The 25,875-nt window shown below is 41.2% G+C and overlaps 2 protein-coding genes across 2 annotated transcripts; one reads left to right on the top strand and one right to left on the bottom strand.

Annotated features, from left to right (window-relative positions):
• Window positions 1–5,861: 5,861 nt before the first annotated feature.
• Window positions 5,862–6,809, top strand: LOC107545215 (olfactory receptor 7D4-like). The gene has a single exon (XM_087816019.1). The coding sequence runs from the start codon at window positions 5,871–5,873 to the stop codon at window positions 6,807–6,809; it is 939 nt and encodes a 312-aa protein (XP_087672145.1). The 5' UTR covers window positions 5,862–5,870.
• An 8,462-nt stretch (window positions 6,810–15,271) lies between these two features.
• Window positions 15,272–16,261, bottom strand: LOC107533231 (olfactory receptor 7E24-like). Its single transcript, XM_087816164.1, has one exon. It carries the CDS (start codon window positions 16,154–16,156, stop codon window positions 15,272–15,274), a length of 885 nt encoding a protein of 294 aa, XP_087672290.1. The 5' UTR covers window positions 16,157–16,261.
• Between the last annotated feature and the right edge of the window lie 9,614 nt (window positions 16,262–25,875).

Consider the following 25,875-nt stretch of genomic DNA (forward strand, 5'->3'; position numbering starts at 1 on the left):
TTTCTCAAACAATTAAAAATAAAGCTACCCGATGATCCAACAATTCCACTTCTGTGTATTTATCTGAAGAAATCTAAAACACTCATTTGAAAAGATATATGCACCCCGATGTTCATTGCAGCATTATTTACAATAGCCAAGCTATGAAAGCTACTTAAGTGCCCATCAATAGATGATTGGATAAAGAAGTGGTACACATATACAATGGAATATTACGGAGACATAAAAAAGAATGAAATCTTACCATTTGCTGGACCTAAAGGGTATTACGCTAAGTGAAATAAGCCAGTCAGAGAAAGAAAAATACCATATGATTTCACTTACACGTGGGATCTAAAGAACAAAATAAAGCAACAAAGGAGAAACAGACTCAGAGATACAAGGAACAAACTGATGGTTGCCAGATGGGACATTTGTGAGGCTGGGTGAAAAGAGTGATGGGATTAAGAAGTACAAATTGGGCTTGGAGTGGCTCAATTCATTAAGTATTGTCCTGTGCACTAAAAGGTTCAATTCCCAGCCAGGCACAACCTAGGTTGCGGGTTTGATCCCTGGTCCAGGCAACCAATTAATGTTTCTCTCTCTCTCTCTCTCGCTCTCTCTCCCTTCCTCCTTCTCTCCCTCGCTCCCCTTCTCCCTTCTTCTAAGTATATCCTAGATGAAGATAAAAAAAAAGTACCAATTGGTAGTTACAAAATAGTTACAGGAATATAAAGAACAGCATAGGGATAATAGCCAATAATATTGTAATAATTATGTATGGTGCCAGGTTGGTACTAAACCGATCAGGGAAAATCACCTCATAAATCATATAAACGTCTCACTGGCTGAAGACATTTGCATTCACCACTATGTCTGCATTCAGGTTGCTCCTGAGCTGCTCCCAACCACTTACTGAGAACAGCAGGCTGCCAGTACATGCCCATTGCCATGGTCACACAATGACACTGGTGACCAGGATCGGCTACCCCTGCCAGAATGGTGACTCCTCTTCTTGGCATAAAGGACCTGAATTGCCAGGCAGCAGTACAGCTTGAAGTTCACTGGGACTTTTGCCTTGTGTCTGGAAGTGTCTCTCTTTAGGAGTCAAGACCTCTTGGCTTGCACACGCCAGAGTTGTGGAGATCTAAAGCACAAGCTTCCCAAGTGGCTCAACGGAAGTGTCATTAGAAGGGGCCACTCTACTTCCAACCCTTGATTTATGGACCCACATATTCTATACATCGAACATCCAGCGCACTATGATTGTCAGGGACTTGGAACGGGTGCTGCATCCTGGGGACTATGGGGTCAGCACCTCCTGTGTGCTCAAAGGCCTGCACTAAGTTGGGTCATTCTCTTTCACACTAACCTGTTCCTGTATCTTCCATTTTTCTTAAACCCTCTCAGGTTCCACACTCTCTTTACACTATGCTTCATACTCCCTCCTCCCCTTTCTCCACAAACTGATAGGTGCTTTATATTTGTCACCTCTATTTCCCCAACACTCACTCTGCAACCCTTCTACCTGGATGGTTTCTGTCTCTACCCCTCTATTTACAGGTAATAAGTGGAGCCCTCTTTGATGTCAACAGAGGGCCCATGTCACTAACAACATCAAGAATATTTTCTAGCCTTCATTTGCTTGGTCCTTTCAACAGAACCAAATGATTTAACAAATCTGCTTTTTGTATAAAAAGACCTCTTTGCCTCCATGACACTGTGGACACCAAGTGATCCATGAAATCTCCAAAGGTTCCTCAAGGAAAGTATATCACAGAACGTTGGTTTCTGAGGCAATGAAACATCCCTTGGGAGACACCTTGTCACTTTCAAGTCAAACCAAAGAAAGAAGTGTTTCTCCTTGGAGGAAATAAATGTATCTGCCCCCTTTGATGCTTGTGCAGTCACATCCGATGAAATTTTTCCATTCTGTTATCTTAGCGCCCCATGAGATCTGAGTTGTTTGGAGAGTGAGAAGATAATAGGACAGTCTATTTAATGAGGAGCTCTGAGAATTCAGCCCTTGAGACCCTGGAAACTGTCCACATGCTCCTGTTGTCCCTTTCCTTAATTCTCTGATCCCAGCCAAATAAAAACTCAGTTGGGCTTCCCGGGGACAGACCTTGGAGAAGAGAAAGCTTCAGTGACATTCTTCAGAGAGGGTCACTGTATTCCAGTGAGGGCTGGTGGAATGACAAGGAAATGAGGCCAAGTGAGTACCGGTTTTGCCTCTGGAATAGCTAGACTGGGACAGGCCTGGCTCACAAAGTCCGGTACTTTGAAGGTACTTTAGTCTCCACTGAAACGTGTCTTTTCCACCCTTTGCTCTGTTTCCTACTCTCTCTTTTTGGAATCTAGGGATCTCTACAATGAGAATTGTTTTCCAGAGAATCTCCATGTCTTTTCTACTCTTTCCCATAATTGTAGGCTCTTCCTGATTTCTGTGCTCAACAATTTATTGACTACTCACTAGAGATTTTCTATGCATGAGATACTGTCTATGTTGTTCCTAATGTGATTGGAGTTTCCTTATTATATTTCCTACCAATTTTGCAGTAGATATGACTCACTGATAGCACTTATATTTCTATATTGATGTTATTATTGTTTCACCTTAGTGTGCACAATATTATCTACAAATAATGTAATTATTTCTTAAGTTCAGTAATCAGACGAATTTTTATTCTTCATTTTACCAATCTCTTTAGATGTTCAAGTAATTGAAATTGGGGTTGACTGCCGTGGTCTGTTCATGAATTTAACACAAATATTCTAGTGAGTTAATGTAGAATATTCAGTTGCCTGCAGCTTTAAAACAGCTGTTCTTTATGAAAAAATTGCCATTGGTTTCCTCATTTAGCAAGTGGAAATCAGTTATATGATGAGCGTGAAGACTTCTCTTTTGTGTTATAGTTGACACTTTGTTCTCAAACTTTATTATACTTCTAACATTAGTAGACCTTTAGCATCTATGTGCCAGGCACCAGATAGGTCCCTGGAATGTCGGTGGTGAGCAAAAACAGTTAAAACTTCGAACCCACAAATGAATGTAAAATTACAACGAGGGGCACCTGAAGGAATAGTACAGGGAGCTCGAACTGTGGGCCTCGCCCACTCTGTCCTTCCCGACCCCAGTTATCTGTTCTCCATCTCACTGGTCTCTCAAATCCCTTCTGTTACCAAGCTCAGCGACCCAACTACAACTGGTTATTCTGTTCTCTTAGCCCCAAATGCTTGCCCGTTTTAATTTCTCCAAATTCACAATTACCCATCCTTCCTCTCTCAGCTCAAATAGTCATGTTTCAGAAAAGCGGTTTCAACCCACCTCCCCAGACTAAGTGGGTCCTCGGTGATTTTTTCTCTCCTTAATTAATCAGCATTCTCTGAAACATTTTTTCCATTGAGAATATAAGCATTTACTTACTGTCTTTTTAAAATTAAATTTATTGGGATAACCTTGGTTAATAACATTGCACAAGTTCAGGTGCAAAGATTTATATAAACACATTATCTGTGTGTCCATTGTGTGCTCCCCACCCAGAGGCCAGTCTGCATCCATCGCCCTACGCTTGGCCCTTCACCCACCACCCTCCCCGCCCCCACCCCTTGTCACCACCATTCTGTCGTCTGGGTCTGTGAGTTTGTGTTGTTTGCTCATTTGTTGGTTTCAGTTTTCTATCCGACGTATGAGTGAAATCAGGTGCTTCTTGTTCTTTTCCGTCTTATTTCCCTCAGCATGACGCTCTCAGGGTCCATCCATGTTGTCCAAACAGCAGCATTTCATCTTTTTAGTGGCTGAGTAATATTCCATAGTGTACATGCACCACATCTTCTCTACCCAATCACCCGTTAAAGGACACTTAGGTTGTTTCCATGTCTTGGTTATTGTGAATAATGCTGCAATAAACATGAGGGTACATACATGTATCTTTACAAATAAGTGTTTTCAAATTTTTCAGGTGGATACCCAGAAGAGGAATTACTGGGTGATAAAGTAATCTATTCTTAATTTTTTGATGAACCTTCCTACTGTTTTCTACAGAGGCTGCACCAATTTTCATTCCCACTAGGGTTCCCTTTTCTCCACATTCTCTCAAAAACTTATTTGTTGTCTTATTGCTAATAGCCATTCTAACAGGTATGAGGTGGTATCTCATTGTGGATTTTATTTGCATTTCCCCCATAGCTAGTGACAGTGAACATTTTTTCATATATCTGTTGGCTATCTGCATGCCTTCTTGGGAAAAGTGTCTGTTCAATTTCTCTGGCCATTTTTTAATTGAACTGTTTGGTTGTTTTCTTGTTGTTGAGTTGTATGAGTTCTTTATATATTTTGGATATTAACCCCTTTATTGGAGATACTGTCTGCAAATATCTTCTCCCATTTGACTAGCTGCCTTTCTATTTTCAAATCTTAAATTGTCCTTTCCCTTTTTAGGGTGATTTCATGTATAAACACCTTGAATACTTTTAAATAAATTCTATTTTTTCCCAGTTAATTCCACTGATTTTAATACAACACATTGCCACTTGCGAGCATGTACACATGGGCACATGCCCACACACCTGCTTTCTGTTTCATTGTAATGGTGGGGTGCTTCTGTTTCCCCCATTATCTATGTATCCATATGCGTCTTCCTGTTCTTACAAGAATCCACTTGGCAGGAAGTCTCTAAAAGATGAAGCCATAAGGATCGTAATTAATTGAAAGTGCTGCATGATGATTTAAAAAAGATGACAGGCCTGTTGTGTTTATACTGATGACTGCCCCAATTTCAGAGAGATACTAGAAATGATGACCGTGCAAGACAGATTTATGGTGATGTGAAGAACAGAAGTTTGCTTTTATCAGGTGTCCACAGTACATCACAGAAACTGCACTAGAAATATTCTGTGCATCATCTCATTTAATCACTCATCTGTCCTACAATGTAGGGAATATTCACTACTCCCATGGTGGAGGTGCAGTATCAGCAGATAAATGAGATTAAATAACTTCATCAAGGTCACAGAGGTGTGACAGGGTGGACCAAATTCTATTCCAGGAAGTCTGACTCAACATCCTCCTTTCTAAATCACAGCTCTATACTCTACTTTGGAGGAGTTATATGTCAAAAATAATTGTAACGAAAAGAATAGATTAATAATGATCATAATAGCTAAAATTTATTGAGATCTTACTGTGATTAAAGGCATTTTCATACCTCACAAAGATGGTAATGTTTTCAGAAAGAAACACAATAAGGTCCATGGAGAGTTCACTGTGACATCGATATAAAGCATCAGATAACAAAATTCAGGTTGTCGGAGTTGAAAACACATGTTTTACTCACTATTATGAAATGGAGGAAGTATGGCAATTATCAAGGAAAAGACCTTAAATGTCTTTAGTTCGTTTCGAAGGCTCATATGAAATAAGAAGTTGGTTTATGTCCATAATTTGGATAAGAGAATTAGAACCAGTGAGTAGAACATAGAGAAAGATTTCTACTAAATTAAAGAAAGTCTGAATAATTACACAATTTGAAATGAAATTGGGTTACCACTTAAATGAGTGAATCACTGCCATTGGAATGACTACGGGGTCATGAAAGAGGTCCATGCAAAAGTGGAATCAAAAGGTGGTGAGTGAAAAGAATTTATATGCATATATGCACAACCCAAGGACACAGACAATGGTGGGGAGAGGGACTGGGGAGCGGGAGGGGATAGGGTGGAACGGGTCAGTGGGGAGAAAAAGGGACATCTGTAATATTTTAAACAACAAAAAAAATTAAATTTAATTTTAAAAAATTTTTAAATAAAAATTAAAAAGGTGGTGACTGAAAGGCCTTCGGCTATTTACTAAACGTTCCTTTTCCCTCTTGTTTAGAATACACACCGGCTGCATGGACGCAGAAAACCACACAGCAGTGTCCGAATTCCTGCTCCTGGGTCTCTCGGATGATCCTAAACTGCAGCCTCTCCTCTGTGGAGTGTTCCTGTCCATGGACCTGGTCACCACGCTGGGAAACCTGCTCATCATTGTGGCCATCAGCTCTGACTCCCGCCTCCACACCCCCATGTACTTCTTCCTGTCCAACCTCTCCTTTGTTGACATCTGCTTCACCTCCACCACCGTCCCGAAGATGCTGGTGAACATCCAGGCACAGAGCAAAGCCATCTCCTACATAGAATGCCTCATCCAGGTGTTTTTTTTTATGATATTTATTGGAATGGACAACTTCCTCCTGACCCTGATGGCCTATGACCGGTATGTGGCCATCTGCCACCCCCTGCACTACACGGTCATCATGAACCCCCGGCTCTGTGGCTCCCTGGTTCTGATGTCTTGGTTCGTCATTTTCTGGGTCGCCCTGGTTCATATTCTACTGATGAGGCAGCTGACCTTCTGTATAAACAGTGAAATTCCACATTTCTTCTGTGAACTGGCCCAGATTCTCAAGGTGGCCTGCTCTGACACACTCATCAATGACATCTTCATGTATGTGGCTACTTCTCTACTGGGTGTGTTTCCTCTCACTGGGATTCTCTTTTCTTATTGTAAGATTGTCTCCTCTCTAATGAAAATGTCCTCTGCAGAGGGCAAATATAAAGCATTTTCCACCTGTGGGTCTCACCTCTCCGTGGTCTCCTTGTTCTATGGGACAATCCTGGGGGTCTACCTCAGCTCTGCTCTGACCCCTTCTACCCTACAAAACTCAGTTGCCTCAGTTATGTACACTGTGGTTACCCCCATGCTGAACCCCTTCATCTACAGCCTGAGGAACAAGGATGTGAAGGGGGCGCTGGGAAGGCTCCTCAACCGAGCAGCATCTTGTCCATGATGGATCACTGGCCTCAGAACTAAGTGGACACTGTGGGCCCCAAAGGTGAACATTGCTAACTTAAATATCTGGTTCCTTTTCTCCCATAAAAGACAGGCTTCGTTTCTTCTATTTCCAAAGCATGTCTGATTTCGCTTTTGTTTGTATTTGTATTAGTTCCTTCTCAGAAACTCCCGCCGAAATTCCTTTTTTTTTTACTTTTCTTCCCCATGTGCTGTCCACAGTGTTCCATGTTTGGCCAGCATTCCTGCAGCTATTCTTAAGGTTTGTAATTTTAAATTTAAAGAACTTATCACATCAAGTGCTGATTTAGTTTCCCAAAATGTTGTCTTCATACCTTCCTGATCTTCACCTTAATTTGGTTATATGCTTGTTTATCCCAGAAGATATAGAATGAAGCTCATACAGTAATCAGAAGAAAATGCTACAATATCAGGACTCTTCTTGTTTCTTCACATGAGTGACTTAATTTCTTCTTAAAGATATTTCTTTGAGATATTTTCTGTCATTCACTCCACTTTCCAAAAGAAGAGACTGAGATTGAGCTGGACTACAGCCAGGCAACCTGACTTTGCTCTCCTACCTTCCTTAAGAACAGTAGTGTGATTTTCAAGTTCAGAGTAGGAATCTAGATTTGAAAGATGGTTCCTTCAAATAAGTTAGGGGAATTTACTCCCTAGGAAACTGAGATGTGTCATTCTTTCTGATCCTTCCTTCTTTTCCTTTTTTTTCATTTGACTTATATTTCCCATTATTGCAATTTCGAGATATACACTCTAAGATCCAAAACCATGTAATAATGAATACAATAAAATAAGAGTTGTTTTCTCACATGACTTAATTTTTTCTGGAACTTTGTGGTGGTGCATCAGGAATAACAATGACATATTTGTGGAACATGTTTAGAACTTAATTCACTTCGGGGGGAGAATGTTGACAGAACTGAGTCTGCAGTGAAGCATGGAGTGGTACATGCTGTCAACACTCCTCCCACGTTCCCTGGGATCCCCTCACCATGGCCATTGCATGACTGCCCGCATCCAGCACCAGCTGGGGCCTACTTGTGGTAGGTCCAATATGTGGTAGCAGAAGTGACCGGGAATTATGTCCTGTCAGAGACAGCTCTTGATGGAGAGGTGTGGGGTACACCTTATCTCTCATTCCTCAGCTGGGATTTGGATTTTGTACCAATTTCCAGAATTTCCCCACAGGGTGATAACGGCTCATTCACTGTTGTGGCTGACTTATTGCAAACTTTCTTGGATGCCTGCTCGTCCCCTCCTCACTCTGCTCCCTCCTATCCATGTTCCTTGCTCCTTCCAATAAAGCTCTTCCCTGAGCATCTCCATCTACAGGAACCAAATATAACACAGGTGATAAAGACTGAAGAAGTATTAAGACAAGAGCTGAAAGGAAGTGGAAACTTTTGAGAATGAAGGAATTAATTATTTGGAGACAGAGTAAGGACTGCAAAATTACTCAGAAACAATAATTTGTTAAATAGGGAAGCGTTACTTCACTTTTACTCACTTTGGTTCCATTAAGTTTAATCCAGTGTGCATTTATTACCTAACTGCATACAAACTGAGGAGGGGATCTTAGAGGTAAAGTTATTGCAGTGCAGAGTGTTAAGTATAATAACATTGGTGTGGAGTAGATCCTGTTGAAAACTAAGGGAGGGAGAAACAAGATGGCGGCGAAGGTAACAGCTGCACCCGCCGCCTCCCGCAACCACATCAGAATTACAACTAAAACACAACCACCATCACTCAGAGCCTCCTGAGATCTGGCTGCACAGAAGCCCCACAACCAGGGAACTGAAGGAGCATCGAGAGCGATAGGAGGGGCGGAGACACGGGCGGATAGGGGCTGAATCTAAGACACGCGGTCCCGGGCCCACACCTGGTGCCGTGGGGTAAACCCGGGAGGGAATCTCGGCGGTGGAGGTTTCCTGGAGGAGTGAGGGGTCCCAGCCCCACAGCCGGCCCCCCGCCCAGGGCTCCAGGGCCGGGAAGAGACGTCCCCACAACTTCGGGCTATGAAACCAGCAGGGACTGTGGCTGAGGGTCGCGGAGGCTGCGGGAGCCCCAGCAGCTCCTCTTAAGGGCCCGGCACGGACTCACTCGGACGCTCCCTCTGAGCCCAGCGCCGGGCAGCAGCCTGAAAGGACCCGGGACCCTCGGGGAGGAACTAACCTGCCTGAGATCCGGGTGAGAGCTTCCTCCCAGGCAGAAGGGCTGGCAGAGGCCATGGATCCTTTGGCGAGTCCTCCCCGCACACAGCCGGCAGGCAGGCGCCATGTTTGAATCGCCAGCACCTGACTCACGCCTTTGGCCCCGCCCCGTGATTCCCGGAGGCCCCGCCCCTCCCCACCTGCGGCTCATCCAGGCCATTTCCAGGGGCTTTTCTGTGCAAGTGGCCTCTTGAGCCTCATGCTTAGGACTTTCCTAAAATCTCTCAAACAAGCAGCAGCGGGCCCCATACAGCTTGATAAGCGACCCCAGGCCTGGCACTAGCGGCAGCCTGCATTGGCTCATAGCTTGGCCTCTCCTGGACACCTCCAAGCCCAGCACAAGTAGCAGCCAACTAGGGTTTGCTGTGTAGCTCATGCTGGGTGGCCCTGGGCAAGGCACTGGCACAGGCTGACTCTGCACCTACCAGGAGGCCCCAGAGACAGTGCACCTGGTGGGCAGACTCATCACACTGGATTACAACCCTACCACATCCAGGAGTGACACACTCAAGGGTCGTACTTGGTGAATACCAAAGCTCCCCTGAAGTAAATCCTGCTCTACAGGGGTGTCTCCAGCTCAGCAGCTCTTTGGCTGTAGTTGCAGCTGGTCCTCGCAGCTGATTGGCCTGGCGGTCAGTTCCTCCCAGTGACACCAACAGCAACCAAGGCTCAACTACAACAGGACAGTGCACAGGAGCCCACACAGGGGAGCACCTAGAAGGCCCAGCTCAGGTGACTGGGGAGGCTGAGCCACTGGACCCTACTAGACACCTACTACACAAAGCCACTCTATAAATTCCAGGAGACAAAGCAGCTCTACCTAATACATAGAAACAAACACCTGGAAGCAGCCAAAATGTGGAAGCAAAGAAACATGTCACAAAGGAAAGAAGAGAAGAAATCTCTAGAAGAGGAACTAAATGAAATAGATCCAAGAAAGCTAACAGATACAGAGTTCATAATTTTGTTTATAAGGATGTTTAAGCATACTATTAGGGAAATAACCGAGAATATCGATAACATAAGAAAGTACCAATTTGAAATGAAGGCTAAACGAACTGAAATGAAGAATAATTTACAGGGAAATAACAGTAGAGAATGCTGAGAATCAAATCAGCAATTTGCAACATGAGGAAACAAAAAACACCCAACCAGAAGAGCAAAAAGAAAAATGAATCCAGAAATATGAAGATAGCATAAGGAGCTTCTGGGACAACTTCAAGAGGCCCAACATTTGTATTATTGGGGTGTCAGAAGGGGAAAAAAAGGGAGCGAGAAATTGAAAACCTATTTGAAAAAATAATGACAGAAAACTTCCCCTACCTGGGGAAAGAAATCAACTTACAACGCCAGGAAGCACAGAGGATCCCAAACAAGAGGAACCCACAGAGACCCCTACCAAGACACATCATAATTAAAATGCCAAAGGTTAGACAAAGAGAGAATCTTAAAAGCAGCAAGAGAAAAGCAATTAGTTACCTACAAGGGAGCACCCATACGACTGTCAGCTGATTTCTCAACAGAAACCTTGCAGGCCAGAAGGGAGTGGCAAGAAATATTCAAAGTGATGAAAAACATGGAACTACAACCAAGATTGCTCTACCCAGCAAAGCTATCATTTAGAACTGAAGGTGAGATAAAGAGCTTCTCAGACAAGGAAAAGCTAAAGGAGTTCATCGCCACCAAACCAGCACTACAGGAAATGTTGAAGGGTCATCTCTAAGAAGAAGCTGATAAACAAAAGAATGTGACAAACTAAATATATGACAATCCAGAGACATTGACGCATACAACAGATAATCATATTTCAGAGGAAAGAGGGAAAGGGGGTGGAGGGTGGGAGGAGATTAACAGAAGAAGTTATATGCATACATGCATAACCCATGGACACAGTCAACAATGGGGTGAAGGCCTGGGGAGAGAGTGGCAGCGAAGTGGAGGGGGTCAATTGGGGGGGAAAATGGGACACCTGTTATACTCTCAACAAAAAAGATAAATAAAAATAAAAAAGAAATTAAAAAAATTAAAAAACAAAACTAAGGGGAAAATCCCCAACTCACCTTGAGTAATTGCAGAAAAATCTTTAAACATTTTTAACATTTTTATTGAGGTATAATCTACATACTTGAAATTCACACAATGATCATGTAAATTCACTGATTTTAGTAAAATTATAGTTATGCAATGATTACCACAATCCTGTTTTAAAATATTTGTCACCTCAAAAAATATCCTTGTGCACATTTCCAGTTACTTCCCACTCCCACCTCAACCTTAGGAAAACACCTATCATTTTCTGTCTTTATAAAGTTACCTTTTCTAGATATTGATTTGTTTTAAATAAATGGAATCATACAATGTGTGGGCTTTTGTTTCTGGCTTCTTTCTCTTAGCACATGTTTAGAGGGTCATCTATGTTGAAGTATCAACATTTTGTCTTTTATTGCAACAAAGTATTATATGGCATTTATATACCACAATTTGCTTATGCACTTACCAGTTAATGACACTTGAATATTTCTCGTTTGGGGTTATTGTCAATAATGCTGCTATGAACATTTGTGCATTTGTCTTTGTATTGCAAACTCTGTTTTTATTTCTCTTCAGTACCTGGAGGACACACTGAGTCATATAGTAAACTAAGTTTTAACTTTTACAAAACTGCCACACTATTTTCCAAAGTGGCTGTACCAATTTACAGTCCCACCAGGAATGCAACTGAAGATTCCAGTTTTTCCACACCTTTGCCAACACTTCGTATTAAAGAAGACATTGTAATAGGAAAATATACTTGAGTGTTGAATAACAGATCATGAGTAGAAGTTTCATGGAGAATAGGTTTGGGTCATCTCCAAGAGACATTCAAGGATGAGGCATATCAGAAAAGTATATGGAACTTGTAGGTCAGTTATTAAAAATAAGGTTGGATACATAGATGGGGGACAGACCATAAATCGTATAATTTGACCCACCAAGGATTTTATAAGCAAATTAGCACCAGGGCCATGTCATCATCATAGTTATCATGTGAGCACTTTAGAATTTCCCTGACTAGGAGAAATTTGAGGTACAGGAAACAGGAGACAATTGAAATAGTCCTGGGGAGAGATGATGGGAACCTGATCTAAGCCAGTGGCAAGGAGATGAGGACATTTTTAAAGTGAGGTGTATTGGTTTTTTTTGCTACTATAACAAATTGCCATAAGTCTAGTGGCTTAAAATGACACAAATTTATTATCTTACAACTCTGGAGATTGGAAGTCTAACATGTTTCAGCAGGGTTGCTTTCCTTCTGGAAACTCTAGAGGAGAATCTTTCTTTGCCTTTTCCAAATTCTAGAAGTCTCCTGAGTTCATTAGCTTGTGATGCTTTCCTCCATCTTTAAACTCAACAGTATAACATCATCAAATCTCTCTCTAGCCCTCCTCACTTCCTCTTATAAGAACTCTTGTAATTACATTGAGCCCACCCAGATAATTCAGAATTATCTTCCCATCTGAAGAACCTTAACTTAATCACACCTGCAAAGTGCCTATTGCCACCCAAGGTAACATATTCACAGGTTCTAGAGATTAGTACATGAAAATCTTTGGGAGGTTATTCAACCTATGACAAGACATGTGTGTGATATAGAATTTGCCAACAATTGATCCATAAGTCTTGAGCTGAGAAGGTGGAAGATCTCTTGCTAACTTTCATTGAGCATCACCACCTCATGATACTTACTCACATAGAGATGAGGCCACACTGGATAGGTGTGCTTTGGTGGCAAGTGACAGAAAAGAGAATCTCCTGATTCATCTGATCCTAGTGGAGCAGAGGCTCAGCTGTACACTGACACAATTGCATATAGGGGCTCAGACATCCTGAGGGTTTCATTCCAGAAGATCAACTTTATATTCTCAGACTGGTTACCTCTACATAGAAAGAGACGTGGGAAACAGCTGCTCTCACTACTCACATCTTGTAAGCTTCACTACTTAATAGAAACTAGATTTATTTAAGCTCCTATATGAAGAAGAAGAAAAACTTAGAAAAAGTTCTGATTGGCACAGGCATGTCTCCTCCCACATTGGCCGATCAACTATGCTCAGGAGACAATGTTACTGGCAGCCCCTTCAGAACCACATTTGTTTATTCAACTTATCAAACCTAGTTTTCCTTACTATTTACTATCTGTCAGTCATTATTTTAGGTTCAGCCTCAGCAGGAATAAGAGGATCAGGGGTACGGGAAGGAGCTGGTTGTCATATTGAGACCAGTGGTCTTCATAAACCTCATTTTGAAAGTAATATTGTGAAGGTGGTGAACGATTTAGGTGAGTGCACATCTGAGGAAAGAGTGCCCCAGGCGGAGGGTAAAGTTAATACAAAGACCCTGAGGTGGGATGTTGTCTGGGGCAATGTGGCTGGAGCAAACCAGTGGGAGAGAGCCTAGCAGCTAAGAGGAGGACAGGTCTCAGGGGTCCTTGTGTGAGGCTTTCTCTGCCACTGAAGGACTTTTCCTTCCATTTACTCTGGTGCCTGAGGAGTCTTTGAAGGGCTTTGAGCAGACACATCATGACATGATTTGACTTAGGAATTTTAACAATCATTATGGCTGCTGGGCTGAGCGTGGATTGTACGCTGTGAGGCAGCCTGCCTGGAGCTGATTTAAGCTATCCAGGTGTGATAGAGATAGCTAGGACCAAAGTAGGGAGAGCAGTGTAAGAGTTGAGAAGTGGTCAGTTGTGCTATATTTTGAAGGAAGAGCTACTAGAATTTGTTATCAGTCAGGATCTGGATGTGAGAGAGAGAAACCAAGAATGTCTCCAGGGTTTGGGGCCTGGACAACTGGAAGCCTGGAATTGCCTCCGCTGAGACAGGGAGGCCATGAGTGGAGCAAATTTGGAAGGAAAGGGAACATTAGAAGTTCAGGTTTTGAAATGTCCAGATTGAGATATTCTGAATGGACAAATATTATACTATTTTACTTATATAAGGTACCAAGGGTAGTAAAATCCATAGGCAGAAAGTAGGATGGAGTTTGCCAGGGTTCTGAAAGAGTGGAGGAATGGGGACAGCGTCCAATGTGTAGCTCTACAGAGTTTCAATCTGGGAAGATGGAAAAGTTCTTCAGACAGGTGATGGTGATGGTTGCCTAACACTGTCAATGTACTTAATGCCAAGTGTACAAAAGTGTACACTTAAAAACGGTTAAAATGATAGTGTAACAAAGTAAAAAGCTTGGTTTTGGAGACTCTATGTTAATTTTAGCCTGCATTTTCCCCTTGATCTTCAGGCTAATAGCTCCTGCTATAGATATGCTAATTTATTAGGGGAATTCTGCTTGAGCCAGGAGTTTTTGGAAGAACAGCCCCCTGTCAGAAGGTGTCTTCCCCAAGGAGGTGGGTAAATATGTGCAAAATAATCAGTGTTTATCAAGCATTTGCAAGAGAGGAGCCTCAAGACCCAGACTCAGAGCAGCAGGGGTCAATAGAGAGATTGAGAGATTTCTTGCTCTTCCTCAGATCCCTGCAGGTGCCCAGATGTCTGCTGTCATCATTCACCTCTTGTCCCTCCCATTTTCCCTTCCCTGATTTAAAAGAAGCCTGAACTTGGGGCTGAGGGAGGAGGAATTAGAGGTACCTTCTTCTCATTGGGCACCTTCTTGATCAGTAAACCTTTCCTTACTCCAAACTCTGACACTTTGAATATTGGCCCTTTGAAGTGTTGGGCACATGAACTTTTTAACGATACATTTTCTGAAATATAAATTTAACCACAATAAGAAATATTAAATAGAACAAAATACTAGAGGAAGGTTAAGATTTCTTTCAGATATTGTATTTAATAGTCACATCTTGATGAACTCCTCCAACAGGCCAGTCATCAGTATTTATAAAACTCCCCAGGGCATTCCAATAAAATTCTCCACTGAAAACCAATAAACTGCATCCTAAGAAATTACCCGAATAAATAGATTTGACAGATGCAAAATTTGTATGGAAAATACCTTAAAACCATGGAAAAATATGTAAAGTTTAAGTATATACCAAGAGAATTGTGCATTTCACATGGATACAGAGTCAATGAGGAGAACCTCCCATGCATTTACTGTGATGTACAAAGGATCCCAGGATACTCTGCCAATTCAATTTAGGACAAATCAAAAGAAGCAAAGTTCATAGATGAAGCACAGAGGAATGAAAACCATGAGACTAAAAAGAATGTGACCAAGGAAACAGTATTCACAGGTCTCCAAGTTTGGTTTCACTAGTTTTTCCAGCTACACTGCAGAAAGGATTCCACAGATATTGAGATGAGACTCTGCTGTAGAGCCTCCATAGGGCACACTTAATGTCCCTGTTCCTCAGACTGTAAATGAACGGGTTCAGCATGGGAGTGACTACGGTATACATGACTGAGGCCACCACATCCTTCCTGGGGGAAGGGAACAACACTGACCCAAAGTAAACTCCAATGGCTGTTCCATAAAATAAGCAGACAACTGACAGGTGAGAACCACAGGTGGAGAAGGCTTTATACTTCCCTCCTGTTGATGGAACTCTCAGAATGGAGGAAACAATTTTATAGTAAGAGAGAAGGATCCCAGAGAGTGGAACACCACCAAAGATGACACCAACAAAATACATGACTATGTTATTGGTGAAGCTGTCACAACAGGCAAGACGAAGGAGTTGAGAAGGATCACAGAAAAAATTAGAAATGTTTACATCCTTGAAGCAGGTAAGTTGTTCCACAATCCAATAGTGGAGCTGGGAGTCCGAAAGGCTGATGAAAAATGACACCAAGACGAAGAAGCAGCAGAGGCGGGGGCTCATGATGACTGAGTAGTGCAGAGGGTGACAGATGGCCACAAACCGGTCATAGGCCATTGCAGTCAGGAGGAGACTATCCAAACATCCAAAAACTATATAAAATGACATCTGTGTCAGGCAGCCAAAATAGGAGATGGCTCTGCTTTGAGTCTGGATGTCCACAATCATCTTTGGGACGCTGGTGGAGGTGAAACACATGTCAGCCAAAGAAAGGTTGGCGAGGAAGAAGTACATGGGGGTGTGGAGGTGGGAGTCAGAGCTGACAGTCAGGATGATGAGCAGATTCCCCAACATAGTGACCAGGAACAGGGACAGGAAGAGCCCGAAGAGGAAAGACCGCAGTTCCGGATCATCTGAGAGGCCCGCGAGGAAGAATTCTGAGACACGTGTTCGATTCTTTAGTTCCCTGGGGCTGAGAAACCTTCTAAGAAGGAAAAGAGGCTTGGAATAGATGAAACAACTAAAAGGCAACCAGTGCTGAGTCTATATTTTGGATCCAATCAAATCAAAGTAAGGCGTTTACACTCTAGGCACATGTACTCCAGTGCCTTCAGCAATATTTCTCAGTGATGACAAACTCATTACCTCATTGGAATTTTTCCTCACTGGTATCTTGACTACTTACCTGCTCCTGTATTTACCGACTTGAGAGACACTAAAGTTAACAGAGTTGATAACGTCATGAGCACAGTAAATATTAGTTTCTTCCTTTGAAGGAAATATTGGAATAAGAAATATCTTTCTCCCTTAAAAGAAATCACTTCAGCCCTGGGCAGTATCTCAGTTGGTTAGAGCATCGTCCCAATACACCTAGGTTGCGGGTTCAATCCCCAGTCAGGGTACATACATGAGTCAACCAATGAGTGCATAAATAAGCAGAGCAACAAAGCAATGTCTCTCTCTCTCCCTACTCTCTCTAAAATCAATCAATAAAAAAGTTTTTAAAAAACCACTCCAGTTAAAAGACTGGGAAGCAAATATGCTTTTATTTACCCAAATACCATGCAAAGAAATTCTTTAATTTGGAATATTTATACCCTTTCATAACATTACCCAAATTCTAAATTAAAGTCAAATGTAATTAAATCAGTTAGAATTTTTATTCAGGACAGTTATCATCCTGAATTTTTATTATCATTTGGTTTTCCCCAATATCCATCATCAATGGAAATAGGTGCTCACTCAAATATGTGAGTTTTCTTTTGAAAGTCTTTTCAAATATCAATCATTACCCTAGGCATTTTATGCAGGTTTTTTTTAACCACCCTATAGCCTCAGGGAGTCTTTGTGTTTGAAGCTGCTCTTTGCTTTGCTTTCCTCCATTAAGTAGTGGCTATAGGTTAAAGTGTTTAAACATGCTCCTCATTTGAAAATCTGTGACGCACTCTTTCCTCATCAAATCAGCCCTCTTATTTACAACTGAGGTTTTACAACCAAGGGACATCCCAAAGCTATGTCTAAGATTCTGTCTTCTTAAGCCTAGTTGAGAATTTTTTTCTGTAACTCCTTCCTAATAACAGGAATTACAATTCTCTTTAAACCAGCTCCCTAAAGACAACTTGAGACTTCCTTTCTCCTGGCAGGTAGCAATATGATTTAATTTGAGAAAAATGCAAAAGAGGAAAGCACAGAAAATAATATAACAAAAGCCTGGATAGTTTCTACATCTATAAAATGGGGATAAAAATGGAACTTACTTTATAGGGTTGTTGCAAGAAATTAAATTAATATAGACCAGTGGCTCTCACTCCTGATTGGCTACTATAATTACCTGTGGATCTTTTAAAATATACCGATGCCCTAGCTACAGCCTAGAACCAGTTAAATAAGAACCTCTACCTGTGAGTCTGATGGTGATTCTAACGTACAGCCAGAGTTCAGAATCATTGCCCTAGAATATTACCAGGCACTTAGTAAATGTTTCATTAATATTATCTATTATTGTCATTACTGCTCCCTTACCATATTAAAAATGTGAGCATTCAGTAATATTTGTTTCAGAACTTATATTTTATAGAGCTTTGAAATATTACCAAAGTTCAGCTTTGTTGCTGTCCCTTCGTGATCCCCTTCCCCTCTATACCTGTCCCACGGTACCCCACTGTCAGTGAATTTGGTGGGTATATTTTCCTGCCACTGTTTCCATGGTGTTAGGATTGATTTTATATTCATAAACAGTTTTCCTGAAAATTTGGCTGTAAAGTGTCATACTACACATGTCCCTGAAATGTTCTCATTAAAACTTTATGTTTTCAATCTTTCTGTGAAGTACATGCATCTAGTTTAAACATTTAAGCTAATGCATAATATTACCAGAGGAGTGGACTTCATTTTATTTTCAATTCAGTATAATGACAATCCTATGCAAATTCTTTTACCTCTCCATATCACACAAGTGAAAATACCTATAAGATATATGTGAAGTTTAGTTGTTTGCACTGTAAAAATCATTGCCCACTGAATTTTACTATTAGTAGCCTAAATTTTTCTCTAACCAAAAAAAAAAAAAAAAAAAATCAGATACAATCAATTACCTGGTCTTATTGCTGAGATATAGAACCAGGATGTCCCTGGAGTCTGTCTAGTCATAGTCATTTCATGAGAGCTCACATGAAATTCTCAACTGGTATTGGAAATAATGCTTGCATATCTCAGATTTCCTAAGTGAGATGGAAAAAACATTACTATTTATAGAAAACCCTATAAACAATATATAGGGTTGTTCACAATATATATTCCAGAAAGACCCCTATGAATTGCTTAGTCCATTCCCTTATTTACAGATGAGCTCACTGAGTCTCAAGAGGGGAAATCAATGATTTTGTCTCTGTTTCCTCATCTTGGATGAAGCAGGTTTGAAAAAAACATTGGTTCAGCTGTAGCGGAAAGGAGAGAGTCCTGGGACAGGAGCTGGGAGATGAAAGTTTGAGTCCCACATCTCTCACACAGTAAATTTAGAGTGTGTGCAAATGTCTCAGCCTCCTTCTGATGGTATTTTTTTTTTTACCTAGAAATGGGGAGAATAGTACCCCCAGAAGTTTGGAAGTTAATATTCAGTTATTGTATTTTAATCAGAATTAAATTATTATTGCAGTAGCAGGCTATTGATAAATTTAATCTCAAGAAATATTTAAAGACTTTTCTTTAATTACATGGCAGAGACGTCAAAGCCTTCCTTGTCCCAGGGAGCCTGAGCATGGAGTGACTTGGCATCCCAAATGTGAAATCCTGAAAGTGTCTCAGTCCATGAAGTCAGATTGACCCCCCCTCCCCCTTCTCCATCCTTTATCATTTTCAGTATTTTAAATCGCCACAGTTTTTTGGTAACTGAATGACGTGTATCTCATGAGAGGAAAAGAATCGGTTCACAGGAACCGTGTCAGAGATATGCACGATCCCCACGGCCTCTTGTCTCTAGTGCCGTGGATGTTGGTGCGCGGGATGGAAAGACAGGCAGCAAAGCGCTGGGTGCGGGAGCCTTGCCCCTGCTCTGCTTGTGGGAGCTAAGGACCTATTTCCCGTTCAACAGAGACTTTGTGTTTTTGTTGCCTACTCTGTGCCAAAGTCAGCACGGGCTCCGGGGGATCAGAAATCAATGAGATTCAGTCATTTCCCTTCATATGCTCAGTATCTACTTGTGTATGGACAAAATAAAATGTCCCGCCAGAGATCCAGGGGAGCTCATACCTTCAAATTACAGAATATTCTCGTCAAACTGTATAAAGCTAGCCTGTTACTATTAATAACAATATTTGAGATGTATCTTGTCCTTTCTCTATACATTCATCACATATGTAATCACATATGTAGCTTCCACTGTATTGTTGAGTCCTTACAGCAGTGCAGTTCTGACAGCGAGGGATCAGCTCAGATGACAATGCGGAGGTTCGGAGATACCAAGAGCTTGCCCCATATTGCACAAGACAATAAAAAGAGCAGGAAAAATTAAACTAGATTGCCCGTCTCCGGTGCCCACATGCTAAACTTCACGCTGTCTCCTGGCACTTCAGAAAGCTGAACACAGAAGTTCGGAGGTCTTTAGCAAAAGTACGCCTAAGATACACCTTTGAACCGGCTTCCACTTCCTAAGAGCACCCAGCACCCTCAATGTGTGTCTCCCGCAGACACTGAGAAGGGCCAAGGTACGGAAATGACGGAGGAAGAGGATGGTTTAAGGAAAACCTAGGAGTGGCGGCAAGAGCGAGGTCTGCCCTAAATTATAATCTGTTTATTTTTCTATGATCCCCACCTTGAGCTCAGCTACCCCTCCTACAGTTGGTGCAGCAAGGGCACCCCTTACTCTGCGCTGAGGCCTACTGGGAACCCCAAAGGGAACAGGACAGTGATCAGGGGGTCTCTGCCTGGGGTGACCTGCCAAGTGAAACGATGGGCTGGCTTGGCAAGAGAGTGCTGGCTATGCCCTGCTTGTCCCGGCAATAAGAAAGCAATGCTCTCCAGTCCCTCGGCCCCCCGCTGTCTCCCAGGGCACTCACTGGGCTGGGCTGCAACTCTGCTGATGCATGACCAGGAGGCCCAGGCTGCTGCCCCTCTTCTGTCTGCCGAGCAGTGATGGCTGAGGCTCGTCCCCAGGGCTGGCAGAAGGACAGGCTCAGGCCAGCCTCCGGAAGGACATTAGTGTACTGAATGGAAGAGGCACAGGTGTGAAGCCAGCTACACAGGGACCGGCAACCTGAAAGGCTGGGGACGCAGACTAATTATTTATGGTAGTATGGCCTTGAGCACTCAATGCACAGAGCTCACAATTAGCCAAATTGGTCCATGAAATCTATTCCCTAAAGATTTCACAATCTTAGAGAACCATGGGAGGAGAAAGTCAGTGTCCTTGGCCCAGCTCAATTACTTCTGACCTCTATCCCATCCCAGGAGAGAGTTCACTTGTCACCTCTAGTCACATATCCAAGGAAGGCTCTCCCTATAAAGATTAGATTTATTATTTCCACTTAAAAACTCACTTGCTGCCCTGGCCAGTGTGGCTTATTTGGTTGGGCGTCGTACCATGCACCGAACCGTTGCTGGTTCCATTCCCTGTCAAGGTCATATGCCCGGGCTGCAGGCTTGGTCCCAGCAGGGGGCATGCAGGAAGCAGCCTATTGATGTTTGACTCCCACATCGATCTCTCTCTCTCCCTCTCCCTCCCCCTTCCTCCTTTTCTAAAAATCAGTAAAAAATATTTTTTTAAAAAAAATCTCACTTGCAATTTTGATTATCTGAAATGCATTTCCCATGCTAGAATATAAAAATATTTCCAAATTTGAACATGCTTATGTCTGCAAGGAGAGCTTCATACTTTTCTTAATATGGGTTCTTCTCATTTCTTATGCAGTTCATTCCTTGGCAATTTTTTGTTGCTAATTTAAGTCACATCATTGGTTTCATTTATTGCTAACTGATTTATATTGGCATATTAAAACACAATCAAATTGTATATTTCCATTACCTAGCACTCTTTTTTTTATTGTTGACAGTATTACAGTTGTCCCCCATTTTCCACCACTTTGCCCCCATCCACCCAGCCCCATTCTACCACAGGCCTTCACCACACTATTATCTGTGTTCACGGGCTATGCATACACACATATATGTTCTTTGGTTAATCTCTTCAGTCCCCTGGCCTCCTCTCTGAGATCTGTCAGTCTGTTCCATGTATCCATGCCTCCGGTCCTATTTTGTTCCTCAGTTTCCTTGGTTCATTAGATTCCACATATAAATGAGATCATATGATATTTGTCTTTCTTTCCCTGGCTTATTTCACTTAGCACAATAACCTCCAGGTTGATCCATGCTGTTCCAAGGGTAAGAGCTCCTTCATTTTTACAGCCACATAGTAGTCCACTGTGTAAATGTACCGCAGCTTTTTTATCCACTCATCTACTGATGGGTAGTTGGGCTGTTTCCGGATCTTAGCTATTGTAAATAATGCTGCTATGAACACAGGGGTGCATATATTTTTTCTGATTGGTATTTCAGGAATCTTAGGATATAGTCCCAGAAGTGGGGTCACTGGGTCAAACAGAAGTTTCATTCTTAATTTTTTGAAGAAACTCCATACTGTTTTTCCACAGTGGCTGCTCCAGTCTGCATTCCCACCAGCAGTGTGCTAGGGTTCCCTTTTCTCCACACCCTCTCCAGCACTTGTTTGCTAATTTGTTGATGGTGCCATTTTGGCAGGTGTGAGGTGATACCTCATTTTAGTTTCAATTTGCATCTTCTGAGGAGTAGTGATGTTGAGCATTTTTTCATATGTCTATTGGTCATCTGTATGTCCTCTCTGCAGAAGTGTCTATTAGTGTCCTTTGCCCATTTTTTAATTGAATTGTTTGTCTTCTTGGTGTTGTGTTGTATAAGTTTTTTTATATATTTTGGAAATTAATCGCTTATGAGATGTGTCATTGGCAAATATGTTCTCCCATAAAGTGGGTTCCCTTTTCATTTTGCTGATGGTTTCTTTTGCTGTGCAGAAGGTTTTTAGTTTGATATAGTCCCATTTGTTTATTTCTTCCTTTGTTTCCCTGGCCCTAGATGATGTATAGGGAAAGATACTGCTATGTGAGATGTCTGAGATTTTGCTGCCTATGTTTTCTTCTAGGATTTTTATGGTTTTGAGACTTACATTTAAGCCTTTTATCCACTTTTAGTCTATTCTTGTGTGTGGTGTAAGTTGGTGGTCTAGTTTCATTATTTTTGCATGTACCTGTCCCATTTTCCAAACACCATTTATGGAAGAGGCTGTCTTTACTCTGTTGTATGTTCTTGCCTCCTTTGTCAAATATGAGTTGACCATATAGAGGAGTGGGTTGATTTCTGGGCTCTCGGTTCTGTTCCATTGATCTGTATGCCTATTCTTATGCCAGTACCAGGCCGTTTTGATTACAATGGCTTTGTAGTATAATTTGATATCCAGCATTGTGATCCCACCAACTTTGATCTTCTTTCTCAAGATTCCTACAGCTATTTAGGGTCTTTTTGGTTCCATATAAATTTTTGGAATGCTTGTTCTAGATCTGTGAAATATGCTATTGGTATTTTCATAGGGATTGTGTGGAATCTATAGATTGCTTTGAGTAGTATGGACATTTTAATGATGTTAATTCTTCCAGTCCATGAACATGGTATATTCCTCCACTTATTTGTATCTTCCTGTATTTCTTTTTTCAGTGTCCTATAGTTTTCCATTTACAGGTCTTTTACAACCTTGGTTATGTTTATTCCTGGTACCTTATTTTTTTGCTGTTACAATGGTAAATGGGATTTTTATTTTTAGTTTCTCCTTCTGAAAGTTCATTATTGATGTATAAAAAATGTCATTGATTTATGGATATTAATTTTGTATCATGATACTTTGCGAAATTCATTTATTAAATCTAATGCAGCAGTTTTTGGTGGAGTCCTTAGTGTTTTCTATGTACAATATCATGTCATCTATGAATGACAATTTTACTTCTTCCTTTTCAATTTGTATGTCTTTTATTTTTTCTTCTTGTCTTATCACTGTGGCTAGTATTACCAGTTCTATGTTGAATAAGAATGGTGAAAGCAGACATCCCTGCCTTGTTCCTGATCTTAAGGGAAGCATTTTAGTTTTTTCCCATTAAGTATGATGTGGGTTCTAGGTTTTTCACATGTGGCCTTTATTATGTTGAGGTATGGTCCCTCTAGTCCCACTTTGCTGAGGGCTTTTATCATAAATGAGTGCTGGATTTTGTCTAATGCTCTTTCTGCATCTATTGATAAGATCATGTGATTTTTATCCTTCATTTTGTTTATGTGATGTATCGTGTTTATTGATTTACAGATATTGTACCAACCTTACATCCCTGGAATAAATCCCACTTGGTCATGGTGTAGGATCTTTCTAATGTATTGCTGGATACAATTTTCTAATATTTTGTTGAGGATTTTGACACCTATGTTCATCAAGGATATTGGCCTATAATTTTTTTTCTTTGTAGTGTCTTTATCTGGATTTGAAATTAGGGTAGTGCTGATCTCGTAAAAAGAGCTTGGAAGTCTTCCTTCCTCTTAAAGTCTTTGGAATAACTTGAAAAGTCTAGGTGTTAGTTCTTCTTTGAATGTTTGGTAAAATTTGCGTTTGAAGCCATTCAGTCCAGGACTTTTGTTGGCTGAAATTTTTTTATGACTGCTTCAATTTCAATAGTTGTTATTGGTCTATTTGGGTTTTCTGATTCTCCCTGATTGTTTTGAAAGACTGTATTTTCTAGGAATTTGTCCATTTTGCCCAGGTCATATTTTCTTATCCATTCAGTTACCCTGTATCTTTTGATTGGAACATTTAATCCATTTACATTTTAGGTTATTATTGATAAGTACATATTTATTGCCATTTTTATTGTTTATGCCTATGTTCCTCTTTCTCTGTTTCTTCTTCTTCTTCTAGCAGTCCCTTTAACATTTCTTGCAATGCTTGTTTGTTGATAATAAACTCCTTTAGCCTTTTTTCGTCTGGGAAGCTCTTTATTTCCCCTTCAATTTTAAATGATAGCCTTGCTGGATAGAGTAGTCTTGGTCTTAGATCCTTGCTTTTCATTACTTTGAATACTTCATGCCATTTCCTGCTGGCCTGAAGTGTTTCTGTTGATAAATCAATTGACAGCCTTATGGGAACTCCTTTGTAGGTTACTGACTCTCTCTCTCTTGCTGCCTTTAAGATTCTCTTTGTCTTGCCCGGCTGGGTATGGCTGACCCAGAGGATCGTGGTTTGATTCCCAATGAGGGCACATGCCTGGGTTGCGGGCTCGATCCCCAGTGTGGAGCATGCAGGATGCAGCCAATCAATGACTCTCTCATCATTGTTGTTTCTCTCTCTCTCCTTCCTCTCTGAAACCAACAAAGATATATTAAAAAAAAAAAAAAAAAAGATTCTCTTTAACTTTTGCCATTTTATGATGTGTCTTAGTGTGGGTCTTTTGGGGTTTATCTTGATTGGGACCCTCTGTGCTTCCTGAATTTGTGTGACTTTTTCCTTCACCAGGTTAGTTTTCTGTCATTATTTCTTCACTTGGGTTCTCTATCTATCCCTTGCTCACTTTTGTCTCCCTCTGGCACCCCTACGATGCAGATGTTGTTACATTCATGTTTTCCCAAAGTTCCCTTAACCTTTCCTCATGTTTTTAAATTATTGTTTTGTTTTCTAGCACTCTTCTTTATTCTAAGTGTTTCTAGTTGTTTTGTTTTTTGGTTTTTTTTTAATATCTTTATTGATTTCAGAGAGAGGAAAGGAGAAGGAGAGAGAGAGATAGAAACATCAATGATGAGAGAGTCATTGATCGGCAGCCTCCTGCAAGCCCCCAACTAGGGATCGGGCCCACAACCTGGGCATGTGCCCTGACCGGGAATCGAACCCTGATCGCCTGGATCCTAGGTCGATGCTCAACCATTGAGCCACGCCCGGCTGGGCTAGTTGTTTTTCTTGAGTAGAATCATACTATCTGAAATAATTCATTATGGTGATCTTTTTCCTTTTTTGTTTCTGTCCTAATGCATAGGTTACCTCTTCTAGAAACATAATAGTGATAGAATGAACTTGTATCTTTGTTCACTATGATGAACATGATCCCAAGGTTCCTGAATTAACCTCATACTACTTCTAGGTTAATGTACATATTTTGTTCATTATATACCTGTTCTGTTAATATATCTAATCTGGAATAGGTTATAATTTACCAAATGCCATTTTAACATCTCTAGAAATATTGTATATTTTTTCCTTTGGCTTCTTTAATACAATAACAACTTTCACTTATTAATACTTACTGTGTCAAACACTGTCCTAAGCACTTTACACACATTAGGATTTCTCCTCGTAGTAACCCCATAAAATGAACAATTATCCCAGTAACATCAAGAAAGGGTCAGCAAATTTTACTGTGAAAAAACAGGTAGTAAATATTTTAGGCTTTGTATGCCATATGGTCTTTGTTATAACTACTCAATTCTGTCATCATGGCATAAAAGTAGCCATCAAAAACATATAC

The sequence above is a fragment of the Miniopterus natalensis genome, chromosome 4 (assembly GCF_054644295.1).
Source record: "Miniopterus natalensis isolate mMinNat1 chromosome 4, mMinNat1.hap1, whole genome shotgun sequence".
Classification (NCBI taxonomy): domain Eukaryota; kingdom Metazoa; phylum Chordata; class Mammalia; order Chiroptera; family Miniopteridae; genus Miniopterus; species Miniopterus natalensis.

Coding starts and splice junctions, on each gene's coding strand:
- LOC107545215 (XM_087816019.1), top strand. CDS start 5,871: ATGGACGCAGAAAACCACACAGCAGTGTCCGAATTCCTGCTCCTGGGT.
- LOC107533231 (XM_087816164.1), bottom strand. CDS start 16,156: ATGTTGGGGAATCTGCTCATCATCCTGACTGTCAGCTCTGACTCCCAC.